This window comes from Lemur catta, chromosome 15 (genome assembly GCF_020740605.2).
Source record: "Lemur catta isolate mLemCat1 chromosome 15, mLemCat1.pri, whole genome shotgun sequence".
In the NCBI taxonomy this organism is placed as follows: domain Eukaryota; kingdom Metazoa; phylum Chordata; class Mammalia; order Primates; family Lemuridae; genus Lemur; species Lemur catta.
This window is the reverse complement of record NC_059142.1, coordinates 43,258,758-43,272,950: the sequence shown is the minus strand read 5'-3', so window position 1 is coordinate 43,272,950 and position 14,193 is coordinate 43,258,758. Positions and strand designations below refer to the sequence as shown.

The following is a 14,193-nucleotide window of genomic DNA, read 5'->3' as shown; positions in this document are numbered from 1 at the left end:
GCTAAGCCCAGTCAACTCCAGCCAGGCCCCAGACCCAAAAAAAGCAAGGGAAGAGGGCACCCCTTCTTTAGGATAAGCGTAGAAAAGGCAGATCCACAAATAAAGTCCTGTAGCTTCACTTGTAAGCCCATGTGAAAAAAGGAGACAGGAAGTTAGAAAGAAAGCTTTAAAGGTGTAGCATTTTTTCAATCTTAAAAAAAAAGTTTAAAAATTAAAGTTTGAAAGTCAGCAACGCAAAACCATTGGAGAAGGGGAAAAAAAGGGAATATACCTTAATTATTTTGAGTAAGTTTAAACATGGTCTCAGCTTCAGTCATCTCTTTGTTACGCAGACACCATCCTTGCAGCACCCTGATCAACCCAGGAGACCTGATGGGTACCCTTTGCTTAGCAGCTCGAAGGCAGTGGTTTCTTTTTTTTTAAAAAGGTACTATACACACACATACGTATCTATATGTACACATTTGTGTGTGTACATAAACACATATTGTAACAAAATAGGTTTAGAAAGCTGTGGGCACCAAGGCCTCTGCGGCTGACTTCCTTCTGTTCAGAGTTTCACAGGACAATACCTACCCATGAACTTCTTTCCAGTTCGAAACACTCCATCTTCCCTTGAGATTGCCTGATACTGAGGAGAGTGAGGCAGGTCCACAAAATAAACGAAGGTCCCCAGAAAATGTGTCACCAGTGACAGTATTTCACATGTAAAAGAAACACTACAGTCATGAGTTATTTGAGAGCTTTCTACGCTTCCTGACTCCCTCCCCTGCCCAGCTCACATGCCTGAATGCTACATCTTTAAATATTTCTGGCTGAGTCCTCTTGCCACATATGTCAGTAACATTCCAAGCTGGCTACCACATGTTCAGGCTCTGGCCTCCTTCCCTCTCTACTGCCGAGTGCTTTGCCGTTTCAAGGGCACGGTGGGGCCATACGTCTCCCATTTCAGCTCCATCTTCAGTTGATCATACATCTCAGAAACAACCAAATTTAAAAAAGAAATTAGTTCCAAAAGAATGTTCATATTTGAACACCTATTTCGCTTATTTTTTAATTCCACTTGATGAATCTATTAAACTGAGTTAGACAAAGTGTGTGTGTACACGCACACACACACAACCCACCACATACCCACAAAATTTAGAGGGTTGGGGGAAGATTGTTTCCTGCCAAAAGATCTAACAGAGGAAAGCTTATGTGCTGATCAAGTTTTAATAATGCGGTTAACAGGAAAGGTACACCGTTTAGCAAGCACACAAAGACTGGGGTAGGAACGCCAGCTCCCTGGAGCGTCTGGCTCCCCAGCCCGTTTTCTGCCTACCTTTGGAATAGTTGCGATAGTTACTACATTCAGAGAATCCAAGAGGACTGCATGGACAGATGAACCTTTATTTAAAAAAATAGCACTTCAAATAAATTAAAAGGGACAACCGTCAAGTGTTCAAATTGTGAAGAAATAGTTGAAAACCTAGAGAGACTCCAAGCTGCAGTCTTCTAACCTCATTCTTTGTCCAATGGCAGAAACCCACACATCTCAGTACTCCCACTCAATTTTTTCCCTACTGAGATGAGGGAAGCAATTGCAAGCAGGAGACCAGACGGAGGAGAAAGCTGCATCTGATTGGAATGAACATTGCCACGTACTTGCTAATACGGGTTTCACTTTATGACCAAATGTATTCTTTCAAAAATAAAAAAGGGGGGAGGGAAGCTGCATGTTTTTAAAAATTGAAATTATTTAGGGATAAAACACTAACTCTAGTGCCTTTAACGGGCAATAGCAACTTTTTTCCTCCGAAGTCAAACACCATCCCCAGCTGAGCCTTTGTGCTACAAGCTTTTCAGGAGATGTTACCTAAACTTTATTAAAAGAAAAGAACAAGTTTAAATATAGACACTGGACTAGCCCAGTCTGTATTTTCAAGTCCACATTCTTCATCTGAAGCATTGCATCAGGGACCCCCCTGAGTCTGCATGTTTTCAAGTTCACAGTACATGGAACCAGTTTTTCTTTTTTAATTTTTTCCTCACTCAGAGCAGCCACACACTGTGGCCATTGACGCCGGAACCTCGGGCGGGGCCTTTTCCTATGAGGCCTGGTCAGAGCTGCCCAAGGTTTCTCCTCAATGAGAATCGATGCTGTCATGCTCTATGGATGGGAAAAAAGCAAGAAAATAAAAGCACCTGGTACAGGTTTCATGAGATCCATTTGGATTCGCTATGTTCCAAACCCGCTGCTGAATGCCATTTGTCCACTTTGTGTGTGTTCAACAGTTTGTGGCCTTAGAGTCGGTCTCAATTTGAAGAACTGTTATTGGATGCCCCAGAGGTTGATGCAATAGCAGCTCCAGCAGGGCTACTTGTGGAGACCGACTTTCGGATGTGAGGCAGCAAGTAGGGGTCACAGGCCAATTGCTGGACATCGATGCGGTCCTCCTTTCGGTAGGCCAAGCATCGCCGAATAAATGCCTGCAAAGGAGAGTTTCTTGAAGAAGACTGAGGCAGATAATCTTCTTCCCCCAGAGGGAACCCTGAGGCTCAGTATCAGCTGCCAGGGCCCAGAGCAAACATCTCTAAAAGAGAAGGAGCTTAAGGCCTCTCCCAGAGACCACCAGGCAGACCCAAGACAACAAGGGAGGAGATGCTCCAGCAGCAGCACCTCACTGCTACCACTGACTCCTTCCCAGACAGAGGAAGCTGAGCCATTCCTGAAGTCAGGGAGAATAGGGGAATGGCCTCTAAATACTCCTGCCCCCGAAGCATTAAGGCCAACAACAATAAAAAAAATCTCTTTGCCTTGGCTGGTTTGGATGGGAACAGTTTGATTTCATGATCCGGCGTCTATAAACCATGGCTTCAAGTGAACTTTCTGAGAAGTGGAAATTCTACAATAAACTACCATTACAGGCAGTGTAAGGAGACCAACAATGACTAACACTATGACATATCACAGGTCATGAAATGATTTCGCTATATCTCTCATTCTATCCTGAAAGGTCATTAAGCAAATGAGCCGGTACATACCTAAGTAGTAAAGGGAAACCTGAACAGGACTTGCATCCCTATGAATACAGCAGGTATAAGAACGTGTGCGTGGGGTTGGATATGAAATTCAAATTTACTACCAACATGGAGGTTTCCTTTGCACTAGGTATGAAAGGCTATGTAGTCTTAGTCTCTGCAACTCTTATCATAAAGACACTTCTATAGATTATCTGTCTTTTCCTGGTTTCCTTCTTCTTATTTTTTTAACCAGATAGTTCTATTTAATCAAAGTTATAATTATTTTAAATAAATCAATTTTTAAAAATATGAAACATCATCATCACATAACGTCCATACTTTACATTAGGGTGACGATGTGTCGGTGCAGGCAGCTTCACCGACTGTGACACGTGTGCCACTCTGATGGGGGTGTACACGGGGCAGGAGGCACATAGAGACTCTCTGTACTTTCTGCTCAGTTTTGCTGTGAACCTAAACTCCTCTAATAGCAAAGTTTATTTAAAATGAAATCTTAAACATGAAACAAGCTATTGATTTTGTTGTTTCCCCCTGTTTAATTAAGAAAACATAAAAGTAAAATACCAATCCTGGTTTTTAAAAAACAAAGATGTTTACAGGTACTGGCTTGGTTCAAGCATTTGGAAGATAAAAACAAATTCATAGAAATGAACATAATGATCCTTGGCCTTTAAAAATGAAATTTTCTTAGTGAGATACCTCCAGGAGGTAACTGGAGTTAAACAGGTTATCTTGGGTTGGATACTGGTCAAATAAACTTCTTTTACCTTGAATTTTCTCTCTACATAGCTGCCAGTGTAGGCTCTTAAAACAGCAATCAGATGGCACAGTTGCCCTGATTAAAACCCACAACTGCTCTCCTCACACTTACCCTGCTGCCTCTCTACACCCTCCCCTCTGCTCCGTCTGCTCTGTGGACCTGCCAAGCTCATTCTCACACCTGAGCTGCACCTGCTTCCTCTGCTCTGAATGCTTTTGTCCCAAACATACACATGGCTCCCACCTTCACATCATTCAAGACACTGCTCAACATGTCACTCATCACTGAGGCCTTCCCTAACCATGCCATCAAACAAGGGATTCCCACCTCCCCATCCCCCTTACTTTATTTTCTTCATAACATTTATCATCATCTGAAATGTACCCATCTTTTGTTTTACTGTTTGTCTCACCTAGTAGAATATAAGCTCCTTAAGGACAAGGAACTGGTCCATGTAGTTTAGTGCTACATATTCAGTTCCATCTCCATTCCCTAGAACAGTGTCTAGTGCTTAATAGGCACTCAATAAACATTGGTTGTGGGAGGAGACACAGGGAAGAGGGGAGGAACCGGAGAAATACAAGGAGATGGGAGATAATTCGTGGAAAGATGTGGAGATACTTCTGTATTTTTCAAAGCAAGTCCATCTAACCATCTCTAAAGTTTTGGGAACGTTTGTTCACCTATTTATTGAATAAACACCAACGTTTGACAAAAGTGGTATAAAGAAATAGTCTCAAAAGACCTGACAAATGAGGAGAATTAAACATCTGTGAGGTATTCAAGTCCCTCAGTGTCAATTCTGGGTGGCAGCTATGGTGTGGAGAATAAGAGCAGCTGCAGAAGCTACTGTTAGGTGCTATCCAGGCCACACGTAACTCACAACCACCTTTCTTTCTTTTTTTTTTTTTTAAAGACATGATGTCTCACTATGTTGCCCAGGCTGGAGTGTAGTCGTTATTCACAGGCACGATGTAGCTCACTGCAGCCTATAGGGAACTTCTGGCCTGAAGCAATCCTCCCACTTCAGCCTCCAGAGTAGCTGGGACTAAAGGTGCATCCATCAAGCCCAGCTGCAACCACTTTTTTTAGGGAAGGTGTTTTTGTCTTTGTTTTATGGCTAAGGGAAAACAGCTTAAAAGGTTTAAGTAAACTTCTCTAAAGTTACACAGCTACTGAGTACAGAGCTGACACAAAAATTCGGTCTACCAGGCCTCAAAGCTGAGCCTCTCTTCAGCCCTCTCCTAGGATAGTCAGGAAATCTGCATTTGTCTTAAAATGTATTACAGGACTTCTCTGTTGCAGATTTATTTCTTGGTTATGCAGTACTTGAACTGTTGTTGGGGACAGGAAGTTAATCAGTCAGCAATTATTCATTCTTACTCTGTAACAAGTCAGCTAAACCACTTGGAAAAGAGGTTCTTTCCTAACCTACTTTACAGAGGTGCACTATGAGGGAACAGTAGAGGCCAAACACAGATAAAAGGGATTAGACTTACAAAGGACTTTAGAAACGTTGAATGATCATGGCATCCAATGGGGCTGACCACCACCTATCTAAGTAAAACTAGTTAATATAGAAAAAGAGATAAATAACACAGCAAGGACAAACTATGGGTAGCTACTACCCATACGTGAAGCAAGGCTGAAGTGATTATTTATAGCTTCATTTTCTCCAGCTCCCATTCCATGTTTCCTTTGTCACACTGAGTTTTTAGTAATGCTCTCACCAATTGCTACAGAATTTACTTCTTACTACTCACCTGCCATTTAACCCTTTGATGTCTTGGTACTCTTATGTAATTTTTTCTATGTGGGCCTTTAGCTCCCCAAACTGATCACAACCCCTGACTTTGGACAAAGCTGGGTACCCTTCACTTTGCCCACATGCCTATGGTCTCTCTCTACTGAAGAGGCTGCTCTCTCTTTCCTTCCCTGACTCTAGGGAGCCTTTCTGGATTAAAAAACCCACTCATCAGCATTCCCTTTACCAGAATTGGGGATGGGGTGGTCAGAGTGAATGCAATAGTCTTCTGCTATTCTCAGGAATACTAATTCATGCCATCCTAATGTTTTTAATAGCTCCTGAATTTCACATTGAACAATTCATCCATTATTTACCACCACCACCCCGCCCCGGCAATAATATAGAAACCAAAGCAGTCATTTCTGCTGACCAATGGGTCAAAACTTACCTTTGCTTCAGGTGTTACTACTGGCTTTGGTGGGAACTGCACTTCAGTAGCTTTAAGAATAGTATTCTCTTGCAGAATGTCTTGCTGGGACTGGTTATGGCCAAAAGGCTGACATATGAAAACAAAACATACCAGAGTGGCCTCTGGTTAAAACTAAAGAGAACACAATTCAGTAACAAGGAAAGAAGACACTGTCTATTAAGAATTGCTATAAGGAACTCTGGAGATGATCTTATAGATTAAGGGGGTAAGAGCGCACAGCGTAATTAACTTGCTCACAGTCCGACTTCCAGGTCAAGGCAGAGCTGGACCAGAAGCAGCATCTCCCATATCATAATGTTCTGCTAAGCTTTGCTCACAACAAAGAAAAGGAAGATTCAGAGCAGGAACCAACCACCTCTTTTGCTCTGAGTGATACCCGGTGTCCTAAGCAATACATATATGTGCCACTGGCCAACCCAAGACACAGATACAAAGAGATGAAAAGGAAGTAAAAGAGTAGAGGGTTAAGGAGAGAGTGGAAACAAAAAAGAGCTGGGGTTACTTAGTAGCTTCATCGGTGCCTCAATCTGCCATTTTCTAATACACTCCTAAAACAAGTTCAAGCTTACTGTCATCTCTACAATGATCTACTGACAGATCTCAAACAATTCTTTCTGGATAACCACTATCACTACTATCAGCAACAATGTGGGAGTGTCAGAGAATATAAATAATAGTTAAGCCTCACTAGTTCTGAATAGTCTCTCTGTTTTAGAGAGGTAAAATAAAGACAGACCACAGAGAAGTTAAAGAGGAGAAGCTACAATCTGAATTAAGAGCTTGGTATAAGGGGACTATAATCACAATATTAAGAGAAAATGCAAAACTCCCATGTGGCCTACTTGGGAATATACCCACAGCCTACTTGGGAACACTGAAGCATACAAACCCACTGAAAGCAGAAACAGGAGCATATATACACAAATGGATCCTATAATAATATATACATTTAGAAGAAATGCTCACAAGGAAAAAACAAATATGAAAATTCATTTGGTGTAGTTTACTACCTGGGCTGTTACTATTCAAATGATATGTTGCCTCGATCAGAGGTAACAGACAATGAATACTTTCTGATACTCACTCCCCAGTATAGAAATATAAAGCATGGTTTCATTAATAACAGCTTTAACTAATGAGATGGTTGGAAATAGAGTCTGGGGATATTTTGAGTTTCAGTTCTTGAGACCCATAAGAATGGCTTGTGGGAATATAGTATATTTTAATAAACTATTTCATGTTATGTCCCTACACATACTATCAGAATTAAAACATGTCCTGGATAATTTGAGAACAACAAAATGCGTGTTTTTAACAGCCAAGAAAAATTCATTAGGTGCCCTAGGGTCAAGAATTTCTGCTTATTCATAAAGCTTGTATGGTAAGTCTGTTCTTTTTTAAACCACTACTTTCAGGATTCACATTTTGTATAACCCACTGATTAACTCCAAGAAGCTAATCCATACCAAGGCACTGTGGACACGTGCCACCCAAGAAGGAAGCTACTCCCTCCACCTTCTCCCTTACCTTCCTTCCATAAAGACACTGATAGAAGATCACCCCCACTGACCAGACGTCAACTTTATTGGAGATCTTTGGTGGTTCTTTCCCAACCACAAAACACTCTGGTGGTAAATACCTGGGACAAATCAGAAATAAAAATTCTTAGAAAAATGATTATATAAATCTAAGACATGTACAAAAAAACAAAATAAAAGACCTTGTTGAATACAGAAGTATCTAAATTTAAACAGTCAACGTGGACCTATATAGAGAGTCAATGAAAAGACAGTCTAACTTAGGGAGGAAATAATGTTCTTACAGGGTATTAAAATACATTTCTCAATTTACCGAGAGGCAGAAATATTGTCGCTAGTCCCACTTCACTTACCCCAGCCTCCTTTCCTAGGTTTATGCCTAATAAGTGTCATTTAACAAGTTTTTAAAAGGGGTTAAGGAACACACATGAAGATGCATTCTCTTTTATGATAGTTTCATCAACAAACATTAAAATATAACTAGAAATGGTATGTGGTTCCTTTCATGTTGCCTGAAGGATATATCTCTAAAATAAATGTTTTAAAAGTCCAAATGAATTCAGGACACAGTACAGATCTCTGAGGGGAGAGTCTGTTTTGCCTTCTTACAGTAGCCTCTTTTGGAAATCTGGACTGGAAATAACTCCAATGTATAATCAAGGGTGACTTTAAAGTCCAAATTATCAGAAGATATTTTATATTTCCTACTTCCAAGGTGATCAGCTTACTGGAAGATGAACAAATAGTGTAGCAAAAGCCAAACAAACTAGTTGTTACAACTCAACCCTCATCTAAATTCCTTCCCTCCCCACCACGGGACTCTAAAGAAACTTGGGGAGAGACAACCACACCAAATTGTATGGTGTGGAAGGTAAGTGCCTCTTTGGCATTTAGGAAACCAAATAAATGTGCCTGGAGTCTTAGGCATGGCATAGCTGGAAGGCAGAGTTCTGACGATAACAGACAGATTCCTGCAGATTTCAGGCTAGCAAAATCATATCTGTGGAAAACACTTTATTTGGGACCCCGCTGCACTCCTGGTATAAAAATATATATAAAAATCTAAACTTATAGCTCAGAGGGGACCACAAGAGGTTAAGAGAGAAAATGTTCCCTCTCTGATCCACTCTATCAAATTTAGTTTCAGATGATAGGCTTGCTTTCTTTTTTTATAAAAAATAAGTTTAATTTCATATTCTTATTTTTTATTTGTTATTCTTAAGAGACATTTTTGGATAATTAAGACCTTTAACTAGATTATTATTTCACAGTGAAAACTTTTATCAAAAACACATTGAAAAATGAAATATATATCAAGAACTCACTAAGAAGGAAAAAAAGGCAAAGAAATAAAGAAAAAAGAAAAGAATTTATAAAAAGAACAGCTGTTCTAAGTGCCACTACCTCCCTGAATCCTAGTTTTTATAGTTCTAGATTTTTTAATATACTTAAATATGATCTTTGAAAAATAAATATAAAATGACCATTTTAATGTATTTATAACTTTTTGTGGCAGTAGCATGAAGAACAGTAGGAGTTTTTGAACTCATCTGAAGGCAGAATAATAATTTAGCAAGATTTTTAGAATATAAAAGACACTGTCACTTGATAGTACAAGTCTGGCAAATCACTTTCTAGATCTCAGTTCCTCCATCTGTAAATGACTGAAACTCTTCACTCAAATAATACCTAAAATAACAAGGATTCTATAATAATTTCCTATCAAGGACTTTGGGAAGGAGAGTAAAAAGACAATTCTATGATACTACACTAAATTGTGTTTAAAAACGTAGTTGTAGGCCGGGCGCTGTGGCTCATGCTTTAATCTTAACACTCTGGGAGGCTGTGGCGGGAGGATCTCTTGAGCCCAGGAGTTGGAGGTTGCAGTGAGCTACAATGACGCCACTGCGCTCTACCTAGGGTGACAGAGTGAGACTCTGTCTCAAAAACAAAAACAAACCCCAAAACCATAGTTTTATATTCCATCAATCAACAGGCTGCATACAGAAAAATGATTCTCATGGCATAGTCTATAGGTCACTTATTTAAAAGGAGTATTCAATGTAGAAGAATTCTGGAACAACCAAATACTGCAAACAGTCACTTAGAATGCATTATATCCTCCCGGCTTACTTCTCTCTCTCTGGGTCATCCCAAGAGGACAACATACTAAGGAAGGTGATTATGAGAATGTTTCTGCCAGCATGGAGACTCTTAAAAACCTTCATAGAAATCTATAAGACTTAGTTTTCTCAGAAGCCCCCTCTCTATCTTTTCATTAAGAAAAATCACAAATATAATCTAAAGCAGAAAGAATAAAATGAACCCCCAAGTAAGCATCATCCAGCTTCAATAATTATCAACATGTGGCAAATCCCCACACCCCCCTGCAACAGGATACTTTGGAGCAAATCTCAAACATCACATAATTTTTAAGCCCCAGTGGCTGAATTTTTATAGCTAAGAAAATTATAACACTAAGTAGCAGTGAGGCAACAATTTTAAATGCAAAAAAACTACACCTTTCAAAAATAACAAGCTATCAAACACAAAGCTCAAACCTAAGTTCCAGTGAATTTATACAGCAGAGGTATAGACCTGCTTCCAGAATTTTCAACAGCAGACATTTTGTATCACTTAGTGACAGGAACACTAACCCACAATAACCACCATCGTGAATAAACACTATAAATGTAGCTTCTATTTAAAACCTAGAATTTCAAAGTTTTAATTTAGGGACTGACTTTTTACTATAGGTACTATCTCCACAAACAGTAAGAAGCAACAGGAAACAGAGTGTTGGCTATACGGTGTTATTAGCAGGGTTTGAGTGATGGCAACAGGGCTGGTCTAGTGTGTTGTGAACGGCACATCCCTCTTTCCTACTGCCTCATCAACCCCCTCATTCCTAAATAGTCAGTATTTTCCTAAGGCCCAGGGCCCTCCAGTCCCAAAGATAAGTGATTTGACCATCTGACCCTGTGTTACCCCACCTTTAGTGCTATGGAACCTTTTCCAGGTTCAGAATCACATATGCCAATATGTGGCTTTGTGTGACAACCTCAAAAGGGAAAAGGTAGTTTTGTTAACATACCTTTATAATCACAAAGTTCAATGCCTGCGCTCCAGGTATCTTTTACTGTTCTCACTGTCAAAAGTAATAGTAGGCAAAAATAGGAAAGGTCATAGAACTAGCAGGCAGAACTAGATGGGGTAGGGTGGTTGGGGGAGACAGGTGACAACACATGGGAAGAAATGTGCCTCAAAAACTTTTAGAACTTGGCTAACAGACATGGATAAACTTCTGGTAATCTGTGCTCACTTTTTCCTGTATAGATTTGAAGCTATGGCTATTTTTCATCCTGATCTTCATAACTCCCTAGTTCTTGCAGGTTAAACATCCTCAGGCAGTTCTAGAAACAAATCCCACATCCCATTAACCCATGAAGAGAGACCTGCATTTGTAATGAAAACAATTTGGGGCCATTCTTTATATATACCACACAAGCAGCCCCTTCTCTACTGACTAATAAGGCCAGTCCTATGGAGGAAAAAATACATCTCAAACATGTGGCTACACATAAGCGCTTTCTCTCAAGGGTTTTCAAGAAAGAGAAAAAGAAAATTAAGACAAATTAACATAAATACAAAGAGTCAAACTGCTGAAAAGATAGTAACTATCTGTGGAGAAAGTCTGCTTTGGTTTATGGCATTTTTGCCTAGCAGACAGTACACAGAAATTAATTCTAAATGATCAACGCTTCAGTATAGCAGAGCCACATCACCTGGCAGACCTCCTGGATACCTACCAATAAGTACCAGCACCTTGTGACGTTAGCTCCATGCCATCCACTGAATTGTAGCTATCATCATCCATGATCTTGGAAAGACCAAAATCTGTAATTTTTATCTCTCCACACGCTGTACCATTTACTAAAAGAATATTACCTAAAAAGATAAAAACCTTCATGAATAAGCACAGACTTACTGATGAAGAGTAAATTCCAAAGTAGTAACAGGCAAGGGGACAACTGAACTCAAACTCTTGCAATGCAGAAGCAAACATCTAAATCTTTCAAATAAAGCAATCTGGATTCTGGAGGCTGAGGGAGAGTACTCAGTGTCTGCTGGAAACTTCTATTTTCCAAGAATCACCTGCTTAATGTGCCAAAACCACCACTATGAGCTCTGGAAATAAAAACAACTGGCTAAAGTAAAATATCACTTGTATAGTTGGTCAAAAATGATGGGAAAGTTTCATTTGAACTTTCAGTGAGGATTTCTAAACTACCCTATGTAGAACAGTAGTATGGGTGGGGGTGGGAATTAAAGAAAACATACAAGGGAATCAAAGCTAGTACCACAGCGCCACCTACTGCTCCTATGGCAGGAAAGTGTGTTGAATTCAGTGCCAGAAAATTCAATCACACTAAAATAGCCATCTTAAAAAAAAAAAATCACTTCATTATAATTATTTTTTAGTCATCTGAATTGTATTAGAACATTAAAGAATAGTCAATAGTGATATTTAATATGTAGCTACCAGAAGGGTAAAGCAAAGTTAACAATTTTGCGACACCAGAAGGTAAATGGGAACCATCTTCCTAAAGCCCAAGCTGAGCTGGTTAGAGTTGTCTACATAGAATACATGCAGACTTTTAAAACACAGCTGAGGATAACAACAAAATATAGAGGTAAGGAGTCTAATAGCCCTCTACTCTCTGCTGACGACTACCAAATTTAGATAAGCACACAAAAAGATGAAAATTACCCAAAATTCAATGAAATGGGAGGCTTATGTGCAAAATGTTAATTTGGGGGCACTTATCAAAGAAGACTAAAGAAGAGTAACTGCTACATAGTGTGAGTAATGGGAAAAAGCAAAACTGAACTTGCCAGTACAGTTCTTTCTTAATGGGACTGACATCATGAACTGCCCCAGCTCCAAAGACAAAGGCATTGTTTCTCCAGAGTATTTAACTCGACCCACCCTCCTAAACTCAGTGCTGCCTGTCCAGGACTCTTCTTCCTACACCTACCCAGGCAATCTAAAGTTAGATGTTAACAGGACTTCTTGGCTGCTGCTGAGTTCTCTAATTTTATAAAATTAAAAGTTGCTTACAAGATCAAAGAATAGGCACCAATACTGTCTCCTAAAAGTTAGACATACCTGGTTTGAGGTCATAGTGTATGATGGGAGGTTTTATTTCATTTAAGTACTTTAAAGCATTCACAATCTGCATGATAATGGATCGGGCCTCTTTCTCCGACATTAATTTGTGCTGTTTCAGGTAGAAGTCCAGATCATTTCCCTCACAGTATTCTAATACTGTACAAAACCTAAAGACAAATAAACCAGCATTTAACCATGGGATAAGAGCAAGCAGATTAAGACCATCTAAACCAGTCTCAGTGAAAACTTTAGGTAATTAGCTCCTCACTCCATTCTTCTTTGTTCCTTAAAATACTCTTCTATTGTCTATTCAGTATTAGCTACCTGAGTGGTTTACAGAAAGAAACTGCTTCCACTCTTGGGGAAAAGTCTCTACACGCCCTCCACACTGGAATCTGTTGCAGACCTCTTCTTGAATCTAGACTATGAGAATACTGACAAGAACTATAATTTATTTAAGCTAGATATCTTCTTGGAAGGGTCTTCCTTTATATACCCACTTCACGCATCAGTTTCTAAACAACCATATTGTGATCAAGTACACAATTCTCACTGCAAACATTTTATATACACCTGCGTGCTGACAGTGCAGAAGAACCTAGGGGTTTGCCCAGGTCCCAAGGACTGACTGCATACTACGTCTCCTGGCAGTATGGCACGATACCGCACAACAATTTCTCACTGCTGAACACAAACTGTAAAAGACTTTGCAGAAGTACAGTATCTGTGGTTCTAACAAACATGTTATGACACATTATGGGTTCTTTTTCCTTCACTTATGCCAATTCATCACACAAACCCCAATATAAAACTAGATGCCATTCGTGGCATTACAGGTCATGTGTTTATTTTCCGAGGCTAAAAAAAACTATTTGAATATCCCTAAAAGATGAAAACCTTTTGAACTATTTTAAGTTGTGACAATGTGGGTATGTCAGTGGGTTATGTCTAGCCAGGAAATAAAAACCCCATTACTATTTAAAACAGAGAGGCTTTAATTCAGGGAACTGATCACACAGATAGATGATGGAAGACCTGAGAAGACAAACAGGCCAGTGAGGCACCCCAGAGATTATCTACAGCAGGAAGCCATTAGCACCCTAAGGCCAGGGGGCCAGAGGGAGGAGATGGTGCAACCTGAAACCAGAGTCACCAGGGAAAATTGGAACTGCGGGAGAGGGGGATAAAGACACCCCCCGCATCTCTGCCTCCCTATTAGCCTAACCCAGTTGGACACCAGCTGACACATAAGCTCAGTGAACCCAGAGTACAAGGGCTAACTCCCATAAGATGCAGAGCAGGGGAAGTGTGAGGGACAGAACTGAGAACAGGCTCAAGACTAGCACTATGAGCTGCTGGCAAAAAGCACTGTATGTGGATACACATGGTCCTGTGGACTCTCCAAACTGAACAATACCTTATGCTTCTTACAAAACATAGCAGGGTATGCTAGCACCC

At 40.0% G+C, this 14,193-nt stretch overlaps 1 protein-coding gene across 6 annotated transcripts in view; it reads right to left on the bottom strand.

Annotated features, from left to right (window-relative positions):
- Window positions 1-1,196: 1,196 nt before the first annotated feature.
- TLK2 (tousled like kinase 2) overlaps window positions 1,197-14,193 on the bottom strand; it is a 105,168-nt gene continuing 92,171 nt past the window's right edge. For all 6 annotated transcript variants that reach the window (XM_045525943.1, XM_045525942.1, XM_045525941.1 and 3 more), the window contains 5 exons: window positions 12,733-12,902; window positions 11,372-11,510; window positions 7,552-7,663; window positions 5,983-6,090; window positions 1,197-2,472 (listed from right to left, as the gene is read on the bottom strand). In XM_045525943.1, coding sequence (XP_045381899.1) covers window positions 2,299-2,472; window positions 5,983-6,090; window positions 7,552-7,663; window positions 11,372-11,510; window positions 12,733-12,902 — 703 coding nt within the window. In that variant the 3' untranslated portion in view covers window positions 1,197-2,298. The remainder of the gene's footprint in view (window positions 2,473-5,982; window positions 6,091-7,551; window positions 7,664-11,371; window positions 11,511-12,732; window positions 12,903-14,193) is intronic.